The sequence below is a fragment of the Culex pipiens genome, chromosome 2 (assembly GCF_016801865.2).
Source record: "Culex pipiens pallens isolate TS chromosome 2, TS_CPP_V2, whole genome shotgun sequence".
In the NCBI taxonomy this organism is placed as follows: Eukaryota; Metazoa; Arthropoda; class Insecta; order Diptera; family Culicidae; genus Culex; species Culex pipiens.
The window spans coordinates 108022570-108050422 of NC_068938.1; the positions used below are offsets into that span (position 1 = coordinate 108022570).

General features: G+C 36.3%; 1 protein-coding gene across 1 annotated transcript in view; it reads left to right on the top strand.

Annotated features, from left to right (window-relative positions):
- The window catches only part of LOC128092807 (probable G-protein coupled receptor CG31760), a 315033-nt gene that overhangs the window by 87107 nt on the left and 200073 nt on the right, over positions 1–27853 (top strand). Inside the window, exon 2 of the mRNA XM_052707526.1 lies at positions 11768–12046. Coding sequence (XP_052563486.1) covers positions 11786–12046 — 261 coding nt within the window. The 5' untranslated portion in view covers positions 11768–11785. The remainder of the gene's footprint in view (positions 1–11767; positions 12047–27853) is intronic.

Below are 27853 nucleotides of genomic sequence, written 5' to 3' on the forward strand. Positions count from 1 at the left end.
AATGTCGGGTTAACAGTGATGTTTTGGAGCTACGCACTTCCGGACTGTTATTTGCGTGTATTAGCTGCAATTTAAATCGCTTGCAAATTCGGTCATACTTTTCTCGGTCTTCATTCCACTTTGATTGATATTTACTCACAGAACTATTTTTGTTAAATGTTTTCTCACGTTCTGATTATCTTAAGAGTATCGTATAATCGCATTATGTAATTTGGCTTTATAGATGGTTTGCAGTCTCACCTCAGTAAGGAAGGCAAAACGTCTTTTAGGAATTCAACTATTGATGATAAAAAGTCAAATGAAAAATCAATGTTTTTATCCAAGTACGGTCTTGACTCGATTATCCGAAGACCTCGAAAAAGCTTCACTTCGGATAATCGAATCACAAAAAATAATTTCTACCGTTGTCTGATTTTTGGATGTACTGCTTACGTATGACCCTTAAATTACTATAAAATGATTTAGAATTTTTGAAGATGGCGGCCAATTGGTGGCGATGAAAACTTGAAAAAGAGCGATTGGTAATTAAGTAGGCAATCAACAACTCAAATTTCACTAAAATTGAGTCACAGAACTCGAATTTGATGTTAAAAGTAAGAAAATTAAAAAAAATACGAAAAAACATTTTTTTGTTCAGGAATATTTAAAGTCCCATACAAACCTTCGGATAATCGAGTCTAGACTGTATCTATAATTCTGAAAAATCCTTAACACAATCTACAACTTTGCTCAAAACACCAAATCTATCAGATAGTGCCTTATCAAAATACTGGTTTTTCAATATTAATGCCCATTTCATGACCCTTGTATGGAAAAAAATGATTTAAATGACTTTTTTAATATATGGAATGTATGAACAACGTTTCATACAATTAAAAAAATCAACATTTAAAAATCTAGAAAACATATTACATAAATTGAAATAACTTGTAATGCTATTCTTTAGAATTTCAATATTTATCTGCCTTATTTCCGGTTGTCAACCGTCGTTTATCCAAAACAACTATAAAAGCTTCCACCAAAAGTGTAAAGCCGAAAGATAAAACTTTTAATTGAAATTTATGACTGAAAGTTCTGCCCTCATTTTTTTTTTCGTGGAGGTATAAGAATCAAGGTGTGAGCAAATGGTGATACACCCCAGGTGAGAGAAAATATTAATTAAAATCATAATCCATTATCCTTTTCGGGTGGCACATTGCCAAACTGAGATGAGAAAAGTTACTAAAGTTGTTTGGGGCTATTTAACAGTAGAAAGGGGATGCTTATTTTACCGAGCTTCTCGGAATTGTTGGATTGTTTAGGATTTTTGGCAATCCTGTCTGGCTTAGTTTGAGTTTTACTGCGATTAGCAACTGGATTTGCAACTTTACAAATTTATTTATAGAGCATAGTTGAAGACTTCAACTGTCTGGCATCGTAAACTGTTTTGAAGAAGTTCAACAGGCAATTGCACCTAAATGTAACTACACTTTTAACTTGTACCAGCCAACTCTCGTAAGAAGTGAAACTTTATTCCAGTGGTCATAAAAAGTTTACAACAATCGTCTCAACAGCTCAGCGTAACTCGGTTAAAAATAAAACGCCCTCGATTGCCGTCTTTCTTCTTCTTCTTCTTCTTCTTCTTTACTCTCACTATATTGCTCCAAGGGTGAAACCAGGAGTGTTTAAACAATCTAAACAGGCAGAAGCGGGAGGGGCCTGTCCGTGCCCGGGCCACTGCCAGCGGACTTATGACTATCGTCTGGCAACACTGACTGCTGGAGACTGGATCAAGACTCAAGGAAGTACTAGGGAGTGGTGGTGGTGTGGTGACAGCACAAGAGCACAAGCTGCAGTCGTAAAACCGCTTTATTTATGACTGCCCTCCTCTACCCGCCCACTAGGGCGTTTGCTTATCACACGTGCACGCAGACAGACAGACCTCCCTTGCACAGAGTGTGGTGGTAAACAAACATCGTTAGCATGTTTTCCACCCACCCACCTTCGGGGGGGAGGGTCTTGAATTTTCCGCTGATGAGGTCGCTTTCCGAGGAACCACTTGCGGGGAATCTCGAGAGGAATTGCCAAAGATGAGATTTTAAGTGGATTTGGATGTGCTTGTGGATTTTTTGGTAGATTTATTGAAACGTTCTGAGTATTTGATTTTGACAACAGTAATCTGAAATCTGAAACACTTATATGCTACTGTTTTGTTATTGATGCTTTTGTATTGACCTCATATTTTGACATTTTTTTATTACTTATGTGCAAAAGAAGCATAGCATAGCATAGAATAGCATATACATATAATACACATATATATATATATATACATACATTTATATACATGTAATATATATGTATAATAGGGTCTGTACCACGCGGTAGGGGGTGCCACCACTGTTGCGTGGTCCGCCAATTCATGAACACAATTCACGATTACTGGAATTGATTTTTTTCTGTGCAGTCGGTGAAGCAATAACGACGCGCCAATGGAGGAAAGGACAGAATCTGAGTAGTAATTTCGAGTTGGGCCTCCGTTCCCCGTTGGACAGATTAACTGATTCTTGTAGAAAGGCAACCGGACGCGGAAGCGTTCAACGGCGTCTCGATTGGGCTTTGCTGAGTCAATGTTTGTTGCTGTTTCCAGCAATCGGCGACAGCCAAGTCAATTTCAACAGCAATAATTCCATCCTCGTTCAGGGCTCAAATTTTTGACGAAAGAGTATTTCTTACAAATGAAAATAACCAACTAATCAGTTTGCAGCAAAGGAGGGAAAGTTCGCCAATAGGGCAATTTGTCACTTACGTTTTCGCTTCGCGAAGATGATGGATTGGCACTGCATAGAAAAAAAAAACTTGATACGAAGTTCTTGGTGAAATCATGAAGTTTGTTATCGATGTGTGTGTGTGTGTGTGTGTGTGTGTGTGTGTGTGTGTGTGTGCAACCAACCAAACGGGACCACGCGGTCGCTTCTTACAAATTGAGTTGTTTCCATGTATTTTTAGATCTTCATTCTATACATGCAAATAACTCGCATAGGCATTTGGAAGGTGTTAGCTCTGCCGAGCTTCCGTGACCCATTTCTACGCTGGCTAGCCGAGCGCGAGGTACCTCAGCTTTTATCGACAAGCCCCGCCCTGAAGAACGTTTGCACCAATCGGGTTCAAACGTTATTTAGAACTTCCGAACCCTTGTCAAATGGACAAGGACTCAGCGCGTATATTGTTGATAGTAACAGTATTCCTAATTCCAGTCATCGCTACGCCAAGCTGTGATGGCGTAGTGGTTAGCATTTTTGCTTACCAATCCAAATGACGGGGGATCGAACCCCGACTCGGGCGGCTTTGATTTTTCGTCCATGTTCAGAGTTTCAAGATTAATATTTTCTATCGTTCGGGGCAGATGGGAATCGAACCCAGAACCATTCGCTTAGAAAGCGAACACCGTAACCAGTCAGCCACAGCCGCTCCATCATGAAGTTTGTTATCGATATTGCCAAAACTCGTATAGTTTGGTAAATGTCCTCTATCGAAACATCCCTGCGGGCACCGGCTTATTAGAATTTTTGGAATATTTTTGAAAGTCCAAGCTTGCTTAAAAAGTCTCTTTGACCCAAAAAAAAATTCACGGTCGGGGCAATCGCTGTGTGAGTTGAGTTAGCTAAAGGTTATTTCAATAAAATAAAGTGGGCGATTTCTAGGGTTATGAAAAAACATGAGATCCAATTTTCGCCCAGGGCGAAATCTAGTTTGGTGTTTTCAAATTTTATCAAGAACCAGTTTTCGTTTACCATAAAAAACTTATATAATCGCAGCGAAATGTGCTTGAAAACATATTTGGAACATTCTAGATTATTTTTAAAGGTTAATTTTATTTTATTTTATTCATTAGGGTGTTTGTTACTTGGGTTGGTTTTAGTTAGAATAGATAGAGAACCTCAAAATAATTTCATCTGATTTCTTGATTTTTGTCGTGGGCGAAAACTGGTTCCAAGGGGGAGCGAAAATTGGATATAGGGGGGCGGAAATAGGCACTTCAGAGCACTTTATTAAAACTCAAAATTTCAACAAAAATGAACCCTTTAATGATAAAAACCATTTGGAAACTTAAAATCAAATAGTTTATCAACGTTCTACAACAAATAGCACCGAAACCGATAAATTGTCATTAAATTCTCGTCAAATTTCCTCGATTCTCACTATAAAGTGGGCGATTTCTGGGTTCTCTACACTATAACCATACCAAATAATAGTGAGAGAATATTTTGCAATAGGAAACGCCAAGACCTGTGTGTTGTAGTACGAATGGTTTTGATTTTGCTACAGCGGAACATGGGTTTAAGCCATTAATTTTCAATTGGTGTTATATCCTATTCATAGAAGTGTGTTAATTAGTTTTGATTCTCTAAAGTGTAATGAAAAACTGTTGTCCCAATTTAGCTTGTAGCTTTGATAACCACATTAGCGGTTATCGACCTTAAAAAATCTTTGTGGTAAATATGAAATGTAATTACTGAAATGGAATCTAAATCTAAATAATCTAAAAACAAATTTAGTGCAAACAACACCATATAATCTTTAAAAAAATTGATCAGAATTGTTCATCAAAAACTGTCGAGGTACCCATAATTAACCAAAATGAAACGATTTTACTATCAAGTTTTAGCTTATTTTATATCATCGAAAAAATGCTGCATCATTTGTGGAACGCACCTTATTAGCTTAACATCCCCAACTAGTTGATTGGATTTTTGAAAATCGCAAACAAAACTCCTCCCAACACCTACTCAAGTGCTGACTTTTCCTAAAGTACGCCAACGAGAAGCCCAACAAGTCGGCCCTCGTGCGAAAAAGGTACGAATTGAGAATTTTTCATCCCCCCTCCCAATGTGCAAACGAAATCGCACCTCACGTGGTGCGTTTCAAGGTGAAGCACTTTTCCCAGCGGAGAAGACAACTTCCGGCGCACTTCTTCTCGCTGTTTTGCGGAGAAGATTATCGGATTCGTTGTTTAGAGTGGAAGCAATCTTCCTTCCCTGTCAGGGGTAGAAATTTAAAGTGATTGAAAAAGTTGGCGCATCGTTTCGCAAAATTGCTGCTAAAAGTGTAAAATTTCTTGCGGAGCACTTTTGACCTCCTTCCGATCGAAGGATCTAACTTTTAAAGTGGAACCATTTTCGAACCTGTCCGGGGACTAAATCACACACGTCATTGATTTTTTTTTTGCTTTTGGGAAAAAAGAAAAAGTTTAGCACCGCATTTTACAAGTTTTCGATCTCGTCGATGAATTTGATTGGACGAGTTCTTTTCCTCGTATGGCAGACAATTTTCCAGTCGAGCAGCCCCGACGGATGTGCGGGACCAAAGTTCAAGGATTTGTCCCCGGGATGTGGGAATCTGGCATCCAGCGAAAGACATGTGAAAAATGCCACGTCGTCGTGAACAATTTGTGACCTTCCTTGGGTAGAGTCTTTTAGAATACGAACTTGTTTTCCATTTTTCCGCATATCCTTGAATACAAAATCAACATCCGATTGGGAAATGGAATTGTGTAACAGTCAGTCAGCTCGAAAACAGCGAGAGACCCTTCAACAAAAGCTTTTCCATTTTCCACACGTGCTGCTGCTCTGTCTGCGTTGAGTTCATATCCATCAAATGCTTATTTATGTATGCTTGAGAGAGAGAAAGACAGTCAGCGAATCTTGCAACAATGTTGAGAAAAGGAAAAGGTCTCGACCTGGTTCTGGTCCCAATCCCGAGTCCGACGAAGAGAATGATGCCTTTTCTCGGTCCATTGAGCAGGCCACTCATTCCGCTCGTTGAATAACTCACGCTGAGTTATTTTGAATAAGGCAGCGATTTGATATCAGTAAAATGAATCTCCTGATTGTGCGATTTCGTTGGAACATGAAGGATTTGAAGAAGCAAGTTTACCCTTGAAAGCAGAAATATCACACGTTCGAAAGCCTAACAAATATGGGCTCTCTTTATTAATTGAATCAATGAAGTGATTATTAATCCTTTTTTTCATAGCTTATTTTTAATTAGGTCCTTTTAGGTTCTGTGGCAAGGTTAGGATCGGGGATCATAATCAGTTACACAAAATATTATTATTAATCCGTATAAGGATGAAAATTGTGATTTTTTCAGCACGAGTTATACATTTCACTTGGCCAAGTTTAATAAATATGAAGAATACTGAGAATCGAGTTTTGCAAAGAGCTACAAAAACATATATATTCCCAGGGCGGCCACTCAAATCAAATTTTCTAACTCCCGACTTTTCCAGAACCTCAACAAATTGGAATTTGTCAACCAAAAAATGATTGAATACGAAAACATCTACCGCTAAACACAGTTTCTAAATAAAAAAATATGAACAGCTTTAGTAAAAATAGTAACATAAAAATACAATTCCACTGTATTTAAAAAAAAAGTACTTGAACCATAGAAGCACTAATAATTTCGCCAAAGGGAGCAACAATCAGGGTTACCAGGTCAAAATTGAAAAAATCTGGCCAAGCACCGAAAAAAATCTGGCAAAATCTGGCAGACGAAAATCATACAATTTTGAATAGGAAAGGGGAGGTAGGATATGAATTAGTTCAAAAGTTTTTAGAATTGAGATGTTTTATTGATTTTTCGGCCTCAAAATGATTGAATTTAAATTTTTAATAAAAAACATATTTCTAAATTATTCGATATTCAATCTTAATCGTTCATTTTAATCAAAAAATTGTTCGAAATTGGCCGAAAATGAAAACTCTGGAAAAATCTGGCAAAATCCGGCACAGATACAGGTAAATCTTTAATCTGGCTGACATTTTAAAAATCTGGCAATCCCAGATTTATCTGGCAACCTGGCAACCCTGGCAACAATAACAATAAATAGACTCAAATAAAGATGTTATGGTTCATTTTTAGCATTATTGACAAACATTAAGTTTTTGTTTTTTTTTGGTTTCAACAGGGAAAGTAAAGAGAATGGCAAAATGTTTAAAAATAACTTGCATCATAATTTAATAAATAAAATTCCATGCGCAAAATACGTTTAACAGGTTCAGGTGCCGCGGTTTTGCACGAATCGGTTTTGCACTGCCTCGGTTATGATTCGATCAGCTGCCTTAGTTAAACACGGCCCAGTGCTTAACTGAAGCACAGAGCTTATGGGATGTTGGCTGTACGGGAGACATAATCCTGTGAAAAATCACTTCAACTAATTATAGTGTTTTGGAATCGGGATGATGCCAGCTATCCATTGCAATTAAAATTACATAACATTTTTCACAAAAAAACATATTTTTCCTGTATTTTGAAAATGCAATGTTTCTCGAAAAAATACTGAAAATTATCGTTTCTGCTATACGGGTATCAACTAATCGGGATTTTTGCATACATTTTGAAAGTTATAACACACATTTTTTTAAATTTTAAAAAATTTCACAAAACTACATATTTTTGGACAAATACTAAAAATTTCACCCACAATATGCGGTGTTAAACCGAGGCATGACTGTATTTAATTCTAAAGGGGTAATTCTCCGCCAACTCACACAGCAGTTGCCCCGACCCCTCTTCGATTTGCGTGAAACTTTGTCCTAAGGGGTAACTTTTGTCCCTGATCACGTTTTCGTGGTCCGTTTTTTGATATCTCGTGACGGAGGGGCGGTACGACCCCTTCCATTTTTAAACATGCGAAAAAAGAGGTGTTTTTCATCATAATTTGCAGCCTGGAACGGTGATGAGATAGACATTTGGTGTCAAAGGGACTTTTATGTAAAATTAGACGCCCGTTTTGATGACGTACTCAGAATTCCGAAAAAAACGTATTTTTCATCGAAAAATTTTTTTGGAGCATGTAATTTTATGGGAAATTTAATGTACTTTTCGAATCTACATTGACCCAGAAGGGTCATTTTTTCATTTAGGAGCAATTCTCTACCAAAACCGGAAATGGATTTTATTTGTATTTTTTGATTTGGCTCAAACTTTGTGGGGGCCTTCCCTATGACCAAATATGCTATTTTGTGTCATTGGTTCACCCATACAAGTCTCCATACAATTTTGGCAGCTGTCCATACAAAAATGGTATGTAAATATTCAAACAGCTGTAACTTTTGAGTGAATTTTCTGATCAATTTGGTGTCTTCGGCAAAGTTGTAGGTATTGTTGAGGACTTTTGAGAAAAAAATAGGTACACGGAAAAAAAAATTGCAGATTTTTTTATCAACTTTTTTTTCACTAAAACTCAATTTCCCAAAATACGTATTTTTTGATTTTCGAGATTTTTTGATATGTTTTAGGGGACAAAAATCCGCAACTTTTGAGCCATAGACAAACATGGTCAAAAAATCTGCCGCCGAGTTATGAATTTTTGAAAAAATAGTGATTTTTGGAAAAAATCGAAGTTTCATGCAAAAACAAGTTTGACATTATTTTTTAATGCAAAATTGAATTTGCAATCGAAAAGTACTTTACAGATTTTTTGATTAAGGGCTCCGTTTTCAAGATATAGCCACCGAAAGTTTGATTTTAGCGAAATATTTGCAGTTTTTCGATTTTTAAAAATAGTGACCATGAGTGACCATTTATAAAAATATTTTTTTTGAAAAGTTCAGAAAATTTGCTATAAAATTGTCTAAGAGACATTGAAGATTGGACCTCTGGTTGCTGAGATACAGCGGCTTAAAGAAAAAGAAACACGAAAATTGAAGTTTTCTAAGTCTCACCCAAACAGCCCACCATTTTCTAATGACGATATCTCAGCAATTAATGGTCCGATTTTCAATGTTAATACATGAAACATTCGTGAAATTTTCCGATCTTTTCAAAAAAAATATTTTGAAATTTTTTAAATCGAGACTAACATTTTAAGAGGGCCAAATATTGAATATTACGCCCATTTAAAATGCTAGTCTCGATTTAAAAAAATTTAAAATATTTTTTTCGAAAAGATCGGAAAATTTCACGAATGTTTCATGTATTAACATTGAAAATCGGACCATTAATTGCTGAGATATCGTCATTAGAAAATGGTGGGCTTTTTGGGTGAGACTTAGAAAACTTCAATTTTCGTGTTTCTTTTTCTTTAAGCCGCTGTATCTCAGCAACCAGAGGTCTAATCTTCAATGTCTCTTAGACAATTTTATAGCAAATTTTCTGAACTTTTCAAAAAAAAATTTTTAGAAATGGTCACTCATGGTCACTATTTTTAAAAATCGAAAAACTGCAAATATTTCGCTAAAATCAAACTTTCGGTGGCTATATCTTGAAAACGAAGCCCTTAATCAAAAAATCTGTAAAGTACTTTTCGATTGCAAATTCAATTTTGCATTAAAAAATAATGTCAAACTTGTTTTTGCATGAAACTTCGATTTTTTCCAAAAATCACTATTTTTTCAAAAATTCATAACTCGGCGGCAGATTTTTTGACCATGTTTCTCTATGGCTCAAAAGTTGCGGATTTTTGTCCCCTAAAACATATCAAAAAATCTCGAAAATCAAAAAATACGTATTTTGGGAAATTGAGTTTTAGTGAAAAAAAAGTTGATAAAAAAATCTGCAAATTTTTTTTCCGTGTACCTACTTTTTTCTCAAAAGTCCTTAACAATACCTACAACTTTGCCGAAGACACAAAATTGATCAGAAAATTCACTCAAAAGTTACAGCTGTTTGAATATTTACATACCATTTTTGAATGGACAGCTGCCAAAATTGTATGGAGACTTGTATGGGTGAACCAATGACGCAAAATAGCTTATTTGGTCATAGGGAAGGCCCCCACAAAGTTTGAGTCAAATCAAAAAATACTAAAAATAAAAATGGTCGAAATCGGCCGATTTCGTAGCGAGTTGCTCTTAGAACAAAATTTTTCAATTTAAAATTTCGTGTTTTTTCTAACTTTGCCGGGTTATTTTTTAGAGTGTAACAATGTTCTACAAAGTTGTAGAGCAGACAATTACAATAATTTTGATACAGAGACATAAGGGGTTTGCTTATAAACATCAAGAGTTATCGCGATTTTACAAAAAAAAAGTTTTGAAAAAGTTGTTCGTCATCGATCATGGCCGTTCATGGTCACCCGCGACAGACACGGACGACGAAACAAAGAGAAACGCAAAAAGTAACTTTTTCAAAACTTTTTTTCGTAAAATCACGATAACTTGTGATGTTTATAAGCAAACCCCTTATGTCTATTAATCAAAATTTTTGTAATTGTCTGCTCTACAACTTTGTAGAACTTTGTTACACTCTAAAATATAACCCTGCAAAGTTAGAAAAAACACGAAATTTTAAAATGAAAAATTTTGTTCTAAATGAAAAAATGACCCTTCTGGGACAATGTAGATTCGAAAAGTACATTAAATTTCCCATAAAATGACATGTTCCAAAATTTTTTACAGTCGAGTAATGGAAAATGGGAGAATTTTTAAAACTTTTTTAGTGTTTTTTTTCGATGAAAAAAACGTTTTTCGGAATTCTGAGTACGCCATCAAATCGGGCGTCTAATTTTACATAAAAGTCCTTTTGACACCAAATTTCTATCTCGTCACCGTTTTAGGCTGCAAATTATTGAAAAACACCTCTTTTTTCGCATGTTCAAAAATGGAAGGGGTCAAAAAACGGACCTCGGATTCGTGATCAGGGACAAAAGTTACCCCTTAGGACAAAGTTTCACGCAAATCGAAGAGGGGTCGGGGCAACTTTTCCCGATTTCGTGTGAGTTGGTAGAGAATTACCCATTATTTTTGCCTATTGATTTTAAGTTTACTTTTCGAATTGAGATGAAAATTTAAAAATTATTTGGAATGGGCTCAATGTCGCAGAAAATTCAAACTATTTTATTAATTTTGGATGAACAAGATTGTTAAATCTTGCTTTGATATGAAATTCAATAAAATGTTAACTGATAAAACAGAAGCAAATCAGCGAAAACTGTTCAGCTGTATTCGTCGAACATTAAAAAAAGCAGTTCAATAAATGAGAATAAGCATGTCCTACATTTTGTTACAAAATATAAATAGTACCATAAACCATAAACTAGATGGATTATTTTTTTTTGAAAATTAGGAGATTTTTTTTTTGTGTCGCGTTCAAATTTAGTTAAGTTTTTTTTTAGTTAAGTGAAGAATAATGTATAATGAAGCTTAAAAAGTAGTTTCTTTGATTTAAACATAAGATTTTCAGAGTTATTTTACCATTTTTCACGTTCCGCGAAATTTGCGTGAAATTTTGTGTTTTTAAATTGAGGTCCCCGTGAAATTTGCAATTTTCGAGCGTGAAAAATCACTAAGCCTAGTTAAAAGTATTGATTTTTTTGTGCCGTTTTAACTTTTTTCACAAAAAAAAATCAATTTCCCTAAATTGGAATTTTTTAAGAGATTTTTTGGTTTGTTTTAAGGGACCAAAACCCTGAAAATATTTGTTTTGTCTAACCCAAACAACGTAATTTGGAGTTCGATATCAAAATAGGCGTCCAATTTTACATAAAATCAGCTCTGACACCAAATTTCTAAATCATCACCGTTTTGTGCTACAAATAATTGAAAAAAAAAAACACTTCTTTCGAAAAATAAACCATGGATTCGTGATCATAAACCTAAACTTATTCAGATTTTGTGCGAGTTGGTAGAGAATCACTATACAAATTTCAACATTAATTTTTTTATTATTCGAAATCGGTGCACTCCACACACTCAAATAAATAAGAGTTTGCATTCGTGTTTTATCATAATTGTAGTTGTACTCAACATATTTTTTTTGTCTCTCCATCAAATTTCCCCAGGACACATGAGTGATCGCGATGTGTAGGATTCCGTTATGGCCCTGGTTAGCCATAGCCTGGAGGAGATGGTGGAGCGTCGCGCTAATCGTCGGGGTCAGTTTGTTGGCCCAAAGCCCACATTGCGCCGTCGTCGCGAGTGCCGCACAGTCAAGTGGTTTAAGAACAAACGATGGAAGCAGTGCTGCCAGCCCGGTTGTTGCTGCTGATGGAGCTGCGGCGACCGGAAGTGGAAGTTACTCGTCGTATTCGTCGCTGCCGGCGTCGAGCAAAGCTAGTGTGGTGAGTAAATATTCGTTCTAGTCGTGCTCGTACTAGTCGGTAATCACTTTAACTCTAAAATGGGATTTGCTTCGTGCTTTTTTGTCATTTTTAACGCTCGGTAAAAGACACCGCGTTATGTGCTCAAATATAGACGTTATCATTGCAGCCAAGCCGGGATGTGTTTGCATTCGAAATTGAATTTGAAATTACTTTCGTGTACTTTTGTTGTACTTTTGTGTTGGATAGAAATTTGATGTTCGAACGAGCGAACTGGCGGTGTTGTCACAGAAAGCTTGACAAGCTCAGTTCGATTTACTTACATTCATTCAAGAGTATTATCGTTTTTTTTTCCAGAATGTTGATGCATTTTAAATGAATTTCTCTCAGAGCTCTAGAAGAGTAAAGAGTTCTTAATGGAATCAATTAGAAGTATGGGCTTAAAGATATAAGTTAATTACATTGCTCATAACTGAAAACTGAATATTTTTTTCAGTGTAGTTCAGTGTATGGTAGTAACCCGGATAGTAAATTAGCTTAAATCATCAAAAAAACGAGTTGTTTCGAAAAGTGGTCAAAGACAATCTTATGGGAAATTGGACGAGCTTTCGGAAAAATATTTACGATACTGAAAAATCAAGTCTGTCGTATAGAAATTGTCAAAAACCATGAAAAAACAAATTTTTCAACATTTTTATTTTAAAAATTGCTGTAACATCACAAGGCTTGGAATTAGGACAGTGGTCAATATAGAGACTTTTATGTAAAATTGTCTGGAGAATCGATTCCCGTGTTCGGTTTTTGAAAATTTTGACGTTTAGAGCATTTAAAAACAAAACAGTTTTAGTAAATGATTTTTGTATTTTTTTAGGAGAGACATACCACCCTGCATTTTTCGTGAGTCATTTTGTAACATCTTAGGCTATCTTCACAAAAATTTGAACGAAAAAAAATCGTGGGCTCCCCCTCAAATTTGACTTTTAAACTTAAAAATCAAAAAATCTCATAAAAGTTGAGTGTTTTTTTCTTTCAGTGTATTTTTATCGAAAAGCCCGTCAAATTTCCTACAAGTTTGTCTTTGACCACTTTTTGATACGATGCAACGGCTTCGAGATACAGAAATATTTAAATTCCGAATTACAAAAATATTTAAAACACTTACGCTGCCCATGATCGCATAAATGTCCCATATACATTTTCAACAAGTTGAGAAAACGAGCTTGGAAGTTTTAAAAACGTTTTCTCATTAATTTTAAATATTCAACCATTATACTCAAAAAATCATTCAACATAGTTCTCAAACATGCTCTTGTTTATGCTTTTGATAAGTTTGTATTGAAATTAGTGATGGTTTTTCTCTTTCATTTCAAAAAAGTACGCAAGATGGGACCTGGTATGTGAACATTTTCTACATAGAGCATCAATATGTTCGCAAACCAGCCCGATCGCAGCATGCTGCCTAGGTAACCCCAGTAGTAAACAAATTTTTCAGCAGAAAATGGAGAAAATTTGCATTCTTTTAAAATGATTTTTTTTTTTTTTTTGAATTAAATATACTTTATTGAATCTTTCTTATAATAATTACATTTGGTTTACATAATAAGTGGTCAGCTGTGGCTCTTCAGCTTTAGTTTGCTTTTCGTGATTTAAACACTGTTCGTTTTCATAACTTTAAAAGTATATGATTTATCATTTTTGTAACACTAGGTACAATGAGGAAAAAAAAATGTTAAGAAAACATAACCTAACCTAAAACTAACTTAAACTTACAATAAACTAAACCAATCCTTGAATCAAGGGGTATTCAGAAATAGAACATTTTTCCCTGAATTTCAAACATTTTTCTTGAATCTTCTGATCCAACATTTTTACTTCTGCTAATCCATGAACCTCACTTGATCTTGTCCAGCCAGGAACATTCAAAACCATTTTGAGTACCTTGTTTTGGACACGCTGGAGCTTCAATTTATGAGTTCTAGCGCAACACTCCCAAACAGGTACTGCATACTCAATAACGGGGTAAATTATTTGTTTGTAAACTGCTAGCTTATTTTTCAAAGAAAGCTTTGATTTTCTGTTAATTAAAGGGTACAAGCACCTGATGAGAATGCTGCACTTATTCAATATTTTGTCTACATGCTGCCGAAACAAAAGTTTCGAGTCAAGTATGAGACCTAAGTAGACAACTTCCTTTGACCAGGGTATCGAAACATCATTCATTTTTATCAAAACATCATCCTTTGGGGCAAATCTGGCCGATTTGGAAAGTGGAAAAATGATGGTTTGAGTTTTGGCTGCATTTATGCGTATTTTCCAGTCGCCAAAGTATTCGGAAAGAACGTCAAGACCCTTCTGAAGACGGCCAACTAAATATCTGGTTATTTTACCCTTATAAATAACGGCAGTGTCATCAGCAAAAAGTGACAACACACCATTACCAGGAAGAGTAGGCAAATCAGATGTAAAAATATTGTACAGAAGTGGGCCAAGAATACTTCCTTGGGGAACCCCAGCATCAATGTTGAATAATCCAGAAGCAATCCCATTCAGAAAAACCGTGAACGATCTCTCCGAAAGATAGTGCTGGATAATTTTGATAAGATACATTGGAAAACCGTACAAATACAGTTTATTTATCAAACCATCATGCCAAACATTGTCAAAAGCCTTCTCAACATCCAACAAAGCCATAGCAGTTGATTTAGATTCAAGTTTATTCTGCTTGATGATTTTAGTTACTCTCGTAAGCTGATGAGCAGTATTATGTCCCTTACGGAAGCCAAACTGCTCATTCAAAATTATATTATTATCGTTGGTAAAATCCAAAAGCCTTGAATAGATTACCTTCTCAAAGAGTTTGGACAGACTACTCAAAAGACTAATGGGACGATAACTTGTTGGCGATGTTGGATCTTTTTGAGGCTTCAAAATTGGTATGACTTTGCCCAGTTTCCAATTGGTGGGGAAGTATCCAAGTTGCAAACATTTATTGAAAATATTGGCTAGATGTTGAAAGAACTGATCACTCTGTTTTTTCAACACTAGATTAAAAATGTTATCAAAGCCAGGAGCTTTCATATTTTTCATTTGTTTTACTGCAACTTTGACTTCCTCACCAGAAACATGGGAATCTGCAGGAAATTCAAAGGTAGAGTTATTAATTGTTGAAATACTATTGGCAACTGATGTTTCTTTACGGCTGGTCATGGAAGCGCCAAGATTATGAGAACTAACAAAATGAAGCCCAAGTGCATTTGCCTTTTCCTCGGATGTAATCAAGGGAGAATCCTCAACAATAAGAGGAGGAATAGGCTTTGGTTTGTTTTTAAGAACTTTAGAAAGTTTCCAAAATGGTTTTGAATAATTCCCAAGCTGGCTTACATGTTTTGAAAATTCTTGATTTCTGATATTGTCAAGTCGGTCTTGTATGATTTTGTTCAAATTGTTCACTGAAATCTTTTTGTCATAGTCCCCAGTCCGTTGATATTGTCTCCTATAAACATTCCTTAGTCTTATCAAGTGTTTAGTATCTACGTCAATATCAGTTACCTTAAAATTAACAGGAACCTCCCGAACGTTGGCAGCCTCTGCTTGGTTGATAGCCTGCTGGATCACCTCCAGCGAACGATCAATATCAGCAGAAGTTTCCGGGTGTTGATCATAGTCGATGTTGCTGTCGACCACTTGCTGAAACTGCTGCCAGTCAACGTTGTGGTAATCTTTCCGGGTTTATTGCCGCTGCGGAGTAACGGAAGCTCCAACCTCCACAACCACCGGATAGTGATCAGAACTCAGCTCTTCAAACACCTCAGGATGAGCCACGTTCTCAGCCATATTGGTAATGAAGAAGTCGATGATTGAGTGATTTCCAGACCGAGCCACCCTCGTTGGACGATCTGGACTCACAACGTTGTAGTATCCGTTTTGCAGATCGTTGTGCAGAATCACTCCGTTCCGATTCCTCCTGCTGTTGCCCCAAACTTCATGCTTCGCGTTGAGGTCACCAGCGATGATGTATTTTGCACTCCGCCGTGTCAGCTTCTGGATATCGCTCTTCAGTTTTGCTGCTGAACCATCTCTGGAATTCACCTGACGTGGGCAGTATGCAGCAATGAAGAGTACTGGGCCAACCGAAGTGGGAATTTCCACCCCAACGGCCTCGATGATGTCCAGCTTGAAGTGTGGCAGCCGGCGTGGCTTGAGATCACGATGAACAGCGACAAGCACACCTCCTCCTCCAGAGGTGGTCCTGTCGAGCTGCGTCGCGATCTTGTAGTTTTGCAGATAAACTTTTTCACCGGGCTTCAGATGAGTTTCCGTGATGGCTGCTACGTCGATCTCCTTCTCGCGAAGAAAATCCACCAGCTCTAAGTTCTTCCTCCTAATGGAGCAAGCGTTCCAATTCAGCATCTTGAGGGACCTACGATCCATACTGGATGACGAACGAGGTCAGCACTTCAATCTGCTGGGTCTTGGTTTTGCATCCACGCAGTGCAGCGGACATCTGTTTGAAAATATTGAGGAGTTCGGTTGAGGTGTAAAGATCATTACCATTTTCCTCAACTGCTGGTTCTTGGGTTGGTCTTGGCTCCTGGCTGAAGCCCGGTGGTGACGGTCTCGGCTCCTGGCTGGAACCCGGCCGCGGTTGAATCATCTCAGCTCTCTTTCTGGGATCCAACGGCAACGGTGCCAAGTTCGGGACCTGGCGTCGCGGTTGAAGAGGTGGAAAGTTTTGCTCCACCAGGGCTGGAGGAGTTCTACGACGCTGAGGCTGATTCTTCGTCGATGCTTGCTGCCGAATTTTCACGAACTCAGCTCTCTTGGGGCACTTTCGGTCGGTTGACGAGTGCTCACCGTTGCAGTTAAGGCACTTCACCAGCGAATCTTGGATGCACTGGGATGTGATGTGCGCATCGGTACCACATTTGGCGCAACGACGCTTCAGGTGGCAGTTCTTACCTCCGTGCCCGAAACCCAGGCAGTTGAAGCATTGTGTGACGTCACGGTGCACTGGTCGGTATCGCTCCCACGACACGATAATGTTGAAAACCGCTCGGATTGCCTTCAGCTCAGGAAGCGTCGTCGATCCCTTAGCCAAATGCAGCAGGTAGAGCTGGTCACGGTACTTGATGTCTTTGTTGCGTCGGCTCATTTTGTGCACGGCCAACACATCCAGTTTCAAAACTTTTAGCTCGGCAGCTAATTCCTCCACTGGCATGTCGTACAGACCTCTGACGACGATTTTGTACGGCTTATCCATGGCGACATCATGGGTAAAGTACTCCGCCTCGTTTTCGGTCAAGTAATCCTTGACCAGTTGATAGTGCTGCCTGGATTGCACCAGCACCTTAAATCCGTCCTGACACAGACGAATGTTGCCTTGGACTTTCCCAGACTTGATGAGTTCAACCAGCCCCGCTCGAAAGTCGATCGTTGCTGCTGATTGCCGTACATAAAAAGGAGGCAGTTTCTCCTTTCGCTGTTTCACTTCATTCTCCTTTGCTTCCGCTACCTGGTCCTCGTCAGGCAGTCCAGCAAACTTGTTGTTCTTCAATAGCTGCTCCTCGTGCGATGAAGAGTTCTCCTCCTCCTCATCCATCGGTACAGTACCGTCGCTCTTTTTCGTCTTTTTGCTGTTCGATGTCACTTCCAAAAGCACCTTCCTCTTGGAAATCCCCGGTTTTTGGCCATCAGTTGAGGCCTCAACCTTCCTTTTGGAAATTCCCACTTTTTTGCCTGCTTGAGCCGCAGGTAGGGCGATATTGCCGGCGTTTTGCGCCGGGACGCGACGAGTCATGTTGAATCAGACAACCTTCTCCAACGAATGCTCGGATAACAATGTCTTTTAAAATGATTGAATCAGCCATTTGGGAGATTTGTGTGACCGTGAAATTGATGAAAACCCTTCAAGATGGCCGGTCTATATAATTGCTGACTATATTTAAAAGATTGGAGTATCCGAAAGGTATGTTCAGGACATAATATTTTGTAGAGGGACTGGTTTGTGAACATTATCACGATGGGACTCATATTTGCACATTTTTCAGATGGGACAAACAAAGTTGTCGTTGAGTACTGAATTTCTGGAACAAAGTGGTAAATATTATTAGTTTAGCTTAAAGGAACACAACAAACGAAGCTATTCCAATATCTAAGTCAAAATCGACAAAAATGCATATGGGACATTTATGCGAACATGGGCAGTACGCCCTTCTCAAATGTCATAATCGTGTGGAACTGGCTCCATATTAGGCCGTCCCAAAAAAATGAAAAGTTGTAAAATCTTCGGTGCTCACCCCTAGAATGATAGATTAGGATGTCAGGAACAATGTTTTGATACAACAAAAAATTCCCAAAAATGGTTTACAACTCGCGCGCGGAGCTTGAATGAAAAAAGTGCATTTTTCGAGTTTTTTCAGAAATGCGCGTAACAATCATACTAAAGTCATTCAAATTTGGTCGCCTTGGGCTTCAAGTTATAGTTTAATGTCCCCTGAACAAATTCCTGTACAGACATAGTCCATAAAAGCTTGTGTTTGGGCATGGCAGGGCATTTTAGGGAGAAAAATTTGTATTTTTCAGTCAAAAAATTTCAAAAATCACTCCCCAAAACGAGCCAAAAAAATTTGCTGCCAAAACTAATGCATTCAGCTTATAGGAAATTTTACGGAGATCATTTTGCTTTTTTTAACATTCAATTTATGTCCACGCAAAGCCGAGATATTTGCATTTTAGTGAACAAAAAGTGACGAATTTTCAAAATTCTTGGTATATAAGCGTTTTAGCATAAAACATTGGCTACTATGATTGCAAACGAGAAGGCATAAATTTTGGATATATTTATTTTGTTCGCTCAAAAACGATATTTGTTAATAACATTTCAGGAAAAAACATGAGATTTTCTCACAATGTGACGTAAACGACATATTGAAGTACTGCTATGTGCTCTTCTCGATATGAACAAATAATGCTCTAATAAGTAACTTTTTTTGAAAAAATAAGTTTTTTATAAATAAATTTGTTTCATTTGAATGTATATACAAAAAAAATCACGTTCACAGCTTGGAGATATGAACTTTAATAAAATTAATTTTGATTTATGATTATTTGTCGTTTACGTCACATTGTGAGAAAATCTCATGTTTTTTCATGAAATGTTATTAACAAATATCGTTTTTGAGCGAACAAAATAAATATATCCAAAATTTATGCCTTCTCGTTTGCAATCATAGTAGCCAATGTTTTATGCTAAAAACGCTTATATACCAAGAATTTTGAAAATTCGTCACTTTTTGTTCACTAAAATGCAAATATCTCGGCTTTGCGTGGACATAAATTGAATGTTAAAAAAAGCAAAATGATCTCCGTAAAATTTCCTATAAGCTGAATGCATTAGTTTTGGCAGCAAATTTTTTTGGCTCGTTTTGGGGAGTGATTTTTGAAATTTTTTGACTGAAAAATACAAATTTTTCTCCCTAAAATGCCCTGCCATGCCCAAACACAAGCTTTTATGGACTATGTCTGTACAGGAATTTGTTCAGGGGACATTAAACTATAACTTGAAGCCCAAGGCGACCAAATTTGAATAACTTTAGTATGATTGTTACGCGCATTTCTGAAAAATACTCGAAAAATGCACTTTTTTCATTCAAGCTCCGCGCGCGAGTTGTAAACCATTTTTGGGAATTTTTTGTTGTATCAAAACATTGTTCCTGACATCCTAATCTATCATTCTAGGGGTGAGCACCGAAGATTTGACAACTTTTCATTTTTTTGGGACGGCCTACTCCATATACACAAAAATGGCTTATATAAGCGTAGAATAACATGTCTACAAAGTTTCATTGAAATCGGAGAGGGTCGAGAAAAAAGTACCTGAAAAATTCTTGTTTTGGGCTGGAATTGCTCGTAAATGATTTTTGTATTGTTTAGGTGAGTTGCTCAATCCTGCATTTTTCGTGAGTCTTTTTATAACATCTTAGGCTATCTTCACCAAAATTTTGAACGAAAAAAAAATCGTGGACTCCCCCAAAAATTTAACTTTTAAACTTAAAAATCAGCAAATCTCATAGAAGTGGCGTGTTTAATTCTTTCAGTGTATTTTTTTTCGGAAAGCCCGTCTAATTTCCTACAAGTTTGCCTTTGACCACTTTTTGATACGATGCAACGGCTTTGAGATACAGAAATATTTAAATTACGAAATACAAAAATATCTAAAACACTTACGCCCTTCTCAAATGTCATTATCGAGTGAAATTTGGCTTATATAAGCGTAGGATAACATGTCTACAAAGTTTCATTGAAATCGGAGAAGGTCCGGTACAACCGATTCCCTATTTGGCATGGAATTGCTCTAAAGTAAAGAGTTCTTAATGGAATCACCAGAGAGTAATACTTTTTGGAATCACTGAGTACGATTACGGTGATAAACCTCAATTTAGATCTCCTAACTCCCACGCGGAAATCAGGCATCACGTAAACCTTCGAAACAGAGCAGAAACCAATTTAAGCCGAGGGAGACTGCACATATTAGCTTAGGGGAAGGTGGGGCAAGACGACCATATGGGGCAAGAGGAACAATCGCTCGTACGGCCGTAATTTTTACAATTTTGATTTTTTCCAGTATGAGGAATTGTTGCTAGCTATGCAATTAGCTGATTCTACTACCACATAACCGCCAAAACGACGTAAACGCCACGGGGCATGAGATTTAATGAAGTTTTTTTCAAAACCTTTGTTTTCTTATAATATTTGGAAAGTACAAAATAAGGCTTAGGGTTCGTTTTAAGGCTCATTTTATCAAAATGCTATTTTTCCTAGATCAGTAGTGTTCCTACCAATGACTTGCACCTATTATAAAGTATGATTTAACTTTTGGTTATTTTTGTTGAGAGCTTTTAAAAAATCTTGTTCAGGTGGGGCAAGTGTACCATATGGATTTTTAGTATGGAAAAAATACGAATTGCTGCAACAACATATTTTATTGGGAAATAAATACATAAAAGTACTTAAAAACTGATAAACAATTGATAAAAAAAAATTCCGTACAAAATATAGTGATATTATGAAAATTTCCTTTTTTTCATCTAAGTAATAATTTGTTTTTGTATAAACGATCAATTTTTTAGTAAAATATTATTAATTAATCTAAAAATTAAAGAAACGTTTCAAATACATTCTAATCTGATGTATCTAAGTAATAACAGTTCAATTGTTAGCAAATTAACATGTTGTTTCATGCATTGTTCCTCTTGCCCCAACGGGTTGTTCGTCTTGCCCCACTAGTTGAGAAGAACGTACGGAAAATCAAAAATTTTAAAATCAATTTTTTACATTAAAAAACAGGATTTTTTAAAAACTTGTTCTATCAAAGTCTTAGTCAAGACCTGGAATAAGATGATTATAAAAAAATCCGACAGATTTTTAACGTTTTTGATGGGTTATAACGAGCATTTCCTTAGCTTGTTACACTTGCCCCACTTTCCCCTATTTGGTTGGTTTCACAATTTGCACCGAGTTTAATTTCACCAGCTTCTCTTTCGCATTTGCGGAGGATGTGAGAACGGAGTTTAATTTTCTTTTTTTTTCGCAATTTCCCAAGGGGAAATAAACGTCTGCCATTTACCCGGTTCCGTTCTGTACACACATGCAGTTGTACAATTTTCTCCGAGAGAGTGTAATGGCTCCGTAGTCGAGAACGTTGACTTTTGCTGCTGCGGAGAAAACGAGTCGAAGAAAAAGCACCATTCAACGGAATCCAATACCGCAGTCAGTGAAAATCGCCACTCCATGAATAATAAATCAAACTCACCATGTGTTTTGTAGCACAATAAATGCCAGTCACTCAGTCAGTCTGTCAAAGGCAATGTTTGACGATTGTGGCTACAGCTGAAAAGCTTAATCAAGCTTGTTGAAGCCAGACAGCGCAAACATGGTAGTAGTGCTGCACATCAAACACTCGGAAATAAACTGAGTAGATTTTTAAAGTGAAAAACGTGTCCCCATTTCGATGTAGAGTTGCTCCGGGCCTTTTCAATCATCCTCGCTGCAAGGCATAATGATGATGATGACGGTGGTGATGAATTTTCATTGAAATGGAAACGGTTAAAAATTCATGCTGAAACTGCCGCACCCATTAAGACTTGCTACTCTTCTTCTAGCGTTCTTCAGTGCTAATGGTGGGGAAAAATGCTTGAAAAGATTGGCCCAAACGGATCGCCGAGGGAACAATCAAAAGTGTTTCTAAAGAGTTGTTTCAACTGAGGAGGGAAATGTAGGGTAGGAGTGACTTGAATGGGCGAGAAAAGTTGAATGAGATTGGAACTTTAAAAGTTGTGTGCAATTTTAAAGCGAGACTTCATAAGTGCAGCGATAATGAGTTTCGATTGATATGCACGTTTTGCTCAAAATAAAATGGTAATAAGAAAAATAAGTAAGGGTGCACAGCAGCCAACAAAGTGAAGTCAAGCGCACGGTGTATTTCCTAGAACAAATACTTAAGATAAAATATTCGGCTGATCTTATATTTGGCACCATGAAAGAATTTACATATTTTACCAATATTTGACCTCAAATAAAAATGTCCAGACAAAATTTACCAGATTTCTCACTTTCTTTGAAATAACCCCAAAATCCAAGCTGGAAACCTCAACAACAGAATAAAAATCTTTTCTTAGAAAATACAGCTGAGCAATTCTCTACCAAAACCGGAAATGGATTTTATTTGTATTTTTTGATTTGACTCAAACTTTGTGGGGGCCTTCCCTATGACCAAATAAGCTATTTTGCGTCATTGGTTCACCCATACAAGTCTCCATACAATTTTGGCTGCTGTCCATACAAAAATGGTATGTAAATATTCAAAAAGCTGTAACTTTTGAGTGAATTTTCTGATCAATTTTGTGTCTTCGGCAAAGTTGTAGGTATTGTTGAGGACAATTGAGAAAAAAATAGGTACACGGAAAAAAAAATTGCAGATTTTTTTATCAACATTTTTTTCACTAAAACTCAATTTCCCAAAATAAGTATTTTTTGATTTTCGAGATTTTTTTATATGTTTTAGGGGACTAAAATCCGCAACTTTTGAGCTATAGAGAAACATGGTCAAAAAATCTGCCGCCAAGTTATGAATTTTTGAAAAAATATTGATTTTTGGAAAAAAAAATCTAAATTTCATGCAAAAACAAATTTGAAGTTATTTTTTAATGCAAAATTGAATTTGCAATCGAAAACTATTTCACAATTTTTTTGATAAAGGGCTTCGTTTTCAAGATATAGCCACCGAAAGTTTGATTTTAGCAAAATATTTGCAGTTTTCGATTTTTAAAAATAGTGACCATATGCAACCATTTCTAAAAATATTTTTTTTGAAAAGTTCAGAAAATTTGCTATAAAATTGTCTAAGAGACATTGAAGATTGGACCTCGGGTTGCTGAGATACAGCCGCTTTAAGAAAAGAAACACGAAAATTTAAGTTTTCTAAGTCTCACCAAAACAACCCACCATTTTCTAATGTCGATATCTCAGCAACTAATGGTCCGATTTTCAGTGTTAAAATATGAAACATTCGTAAAATTTTCCAATCTTTTCGAAAAAAATAAAAAATTTGTTTTTGCATGAAATTTAGATTTTTTTCCGAAAATCACTATTTTTTCAAAAATTCATAACTTGGCGGCAGATTTTTTGACCATGTTTCTCTATAGCTCAAAAGTTGCGGATTTTAGTCCCCTAAAACATATAAAAAAATCTCGAAAATCAAAAAATACGTATTTTGGGAAATTGAGTTTTAGTAAAAAAAAGTTGATAAAAAAATCTGCAAATTTTTTTTTCCGTGTACCTATTTTTTCTCAATTGTCCTCAACAATACCTACAACTTTGCCGAAGACACCAAATTGATCAGAAAATTCACTCAAAAGTTACAGCTTTTTGAATATTTACATACCATTTTTGTATGGACAGCAGCCAAAATTGTATGGAGACTTGTATGGGTGAACCAATGACACAAAATAGCTTATTTGGTTATACAAAAAATAAAAATGGTCGAAATCGGCCGCTTTCGTAGAGAGTTGCTCAGTTTGTTATGAAAATTCAACAACAGATTGCCTGGATACAAACTTTAGCAACAAACACTGCTAAACTTAAAGTATTTGATAAAAAACTTTTTATCTCTTAAAAATTTTTCCAAAATATTTTTTTAAATTCTTTGCTCTATTACACCATAACATTTTAACACGTTTTCGAATAAATCACAATGTAAAGAACAGTTTTTACAACAAATTCCCAATATTAGCAGAGATATGCCCAATTTCGTAAAATAAAAAGTGACTTTTTCCAAAATTTCACCAAATTCCTTTCCACTATGATTTAAACTAGAATTCACTTTGGCGTAACAGGATATTCTAACTATGGATTTGGCAAGGAAAGGAAAAAGCGCTCCAAAAACACCTAGTTTCGAGTAGGAATCTCGCAGCAGAGAACACCAAGGCAATGCTGTAGAGCGAACAATTTAACTTTGACTTTTTTTTTCGTAAAATCGCAATAACGTGATGTTTATGATTAAACCGCTTATGTTTATATATATTTTTTTTGTAATTGTCTGCTCTACAACTTTGTAGAACATTATTACACTTTAAAAAATAACCCTGGAATGTAAAAAAAACACGAAATTTAAAAATGATTTTTTTTTAATGAAAAAATGACTCTTCTGGGTCAATGTAGATTCGAAAAGTACATTAAATTTCCTTTAAAATGACATGTTCCAAAAAAAATTACAGTCGAGTAAGGCCGTTGCAAATATTTTTTGAAGTTTAAGACCCTCGGCTCTGACCAAAGTCGAGGGAGGGGGGCAAAAAAATAAAAAAAAATATAAAAATTGGTTCCAACATTTGGATGAAACAAATGTTTTAAAATGCATTTTACAGGCGTACAGTTGCTTCATTAGTTTTAAAAATATCGAGGTATTGACGGAATTTTTTTTTCGCAAAAAAAAAAACTTTTCGTGGACTGTACATTGCACAGTGGTCCGAAACCGAAATCTAGCGTGACAAAATTGATAGCGGCCACACGTTAAGATTTAGAGCTTTGGTGTCTTCGGGACAAATGATCAGGGTCAATAGGGGCATCTTTTGGTATGGTGGACATTAGGGTGGTCCAAATTTTAGGGTGGTTCAGAATTTTTATTTTGGCGGGATGACGAGATAGCGCTTTGGTGTCTTCAGAAAAGTTGTAGGGAACACTATTCTGAGCAACTTTGCTGAAGAGTACAAAGCTCTATCTTCAAACGGGAAGTTTCTAGAGCCATTTTTGTAATTTAGGTTGAAGTGTTTATGAAAAAATGAGTTTTTTGGATTTTTTCAACTCAGGCTTATGTCGTAGCGAGTTGGTGTCTTCTAGACATTTGAAGAGCTTATTAAAACACACATTTATCTTTCAAGAGAGCGAAAATCGGACCTTTTAAACAAAAGTTATAGCCAAAATACGACGAAAAAGATGGCATTTTGAAATGTGAATAACTCGAAAAGGTGGTGGAGTTTGACCTCGCTCTTAGAAGCATCTGAAAGTACACATTCTAGAGTACATTTGCTGAAAATATCTCGGAGGTTTTTTTTGTTTAACTCATTTAATCTCAATTTGAAAATGAGCATTTTTAAATCGTTTTTTGCCCATAACTTTTGATAGAATTGTTCAAAATTCGTTTTTCAAGAACAAAAATGTTCATTTTGACAAGCTCTACAATTGTCTAGAAGGGCTCAAAAATGTACAAAATGATCTAGTGGTTGTAAAAGAAGATACAAGTTTTTACTGAAATATTTCAGGAATAAATTTAATTATTTTGTTGATTCCTGAAATATTTCAGTAAAAACTTGTTTCTTCTTTTACAACCACTAGATCATTTTGTACATTTTTGAGCCCTTCTAGATAATTGTAGAGCTTATCAAAATGAACATTTTTGTCCATGGAAATCGAATTTTGGTCAATTCTATCAAAAGTTATGGGCAAAAAACGATTTAAAAATGCTCATTTTCAAATTGAGATTAAATGAGTTAAACAAAAAAGACCTCCGAGATATTTTCAGCAAATGTACTCTAAAATGTGTACTTTCAGATGCTTCTAAGAGCGAGGTCAAACTCCACCACCTTTTCGAGTTATTCACATTTCAAAATGGCGTCTTTTTCGTCGTAATTTGGCTATAACTTTCGTTTAAAAGGTCCGATTTTCGCTCTCTTGGAAGATACATGTGTGTTTTGATAAGGTCTTCAAATGTCTACAAGACACCATTTCGCTACGACATAAGTCTGAGTTGATAAATTAAAAAAACTTATTTTTTCATAAACACCTCAACCTAAATTACAAAAATGGCTCTAGAAACTTCCCGTTTGAAGATAGAGCTTTGTACTCTTCAGCAAAGTTGCTCAGAATAGTGTTCCCTACAACTTTTCTGAAGACACCAAAGCGCTATCTCGTCATCCCACCAAAATAAAAATTCTGAACCACCCTAAAATTTGGACCACCCTAATGTCCACCATACCAAAAGATGCCCCAATTGACCCTGATCATTTGTCCCGAAGACACCAAAGCTCTAAATCTTAACGTGTGGCCGCTATCAATTTTGTCACGCTAGATTTCGGTTTCGGACCACTGTGCATTGGTATTTCATGAAAATTTAAAATGTTTTCAAAGGAGTTCAAACATACTAAATATGATTATAAACTCGGGAAAATTCATTTTTATTGGTTTTCAGTTGATTAAACTTTAATTTTCATTAAAATTCTGAAGTTTTTCGAAAAATATTATTTTCGCCCCCTGAAGGGCGATTTTGAAGGGGGGGGGGGGAGGGGGTTAGGGGGCGACATAAACTTTGAAAAATATTTGCAACGGCCTAAAGGAGAATGGGAGAATTTTTAAAACTTTTTTAGTGTTTTTCTCGATGAAAAATACGTTTTTTTCGGAATTCTGAGAACGCCATCAAATCGGGCGTCTAATTTTACATAAAAGTCCCTTTGACACAAAATTTCTATCTCATCACCGTTTCAGGCTGCAAATTATTGAAAAACACCTCTTTTTTCGCATGTTCAAAAATGAAAGGGGTCGTACCGCCCCTCCGTCAGGAGTTATCAAAAAAACGGACCTCGGATTCGTGATCAGGGACAAAAGTTACCCCTTAAAACAAAGTTTCACGCAAATCAAAGAGTGGTCGGGGCAACTTTTCCCGATTTCGTGTGAGTTGGTAGAGAATTACCCACTTATGATTCGAAAATCCTACCAATTTATTAAAAAAAATATATATGCCAGAAATCTATTTTTGGATGTTCACAAATGTTGGAAATTTTAAGTGAAACATTCTGAAAAATCATCAAAGTGCAATTTTCAAACAGCAATATTTTTGGAACCACATATCGTAAGAGGTTATAAAGATATTGAATTTTAAAGGTAAGAGATATATAATTACATTAGGTATTGTAAACTCCTATATCCCCCCCTTCCTCCTCCCCCTTCTATCAAATAAGTTCAGCAATAAAATGATAAAACTGAATAAAGTTTTGATCAACTGCAACGACTTTGACCTCGTTTCCTCGTGAGCCGACATCAATTTCCAAAACTTCTCAAGAAACTAGCAATTTTCCTAGAAGTGTCTTATCCTTTTTCATTCGCAAAAATACGAAGAAAAGCTAGCAAACGTCTTTCCAGAACGATGATCAATTTTTCTCAATTTCCTGCCTTCCCCTTCCCTTGAGGAAGGGGGATGGCACGTGCAAAACACGTGTGCTATTTTACCCATTCGAACTTTCAGCCATCATGCAAAAGCAAGTTTTCCCTCTTCCGGGAGGA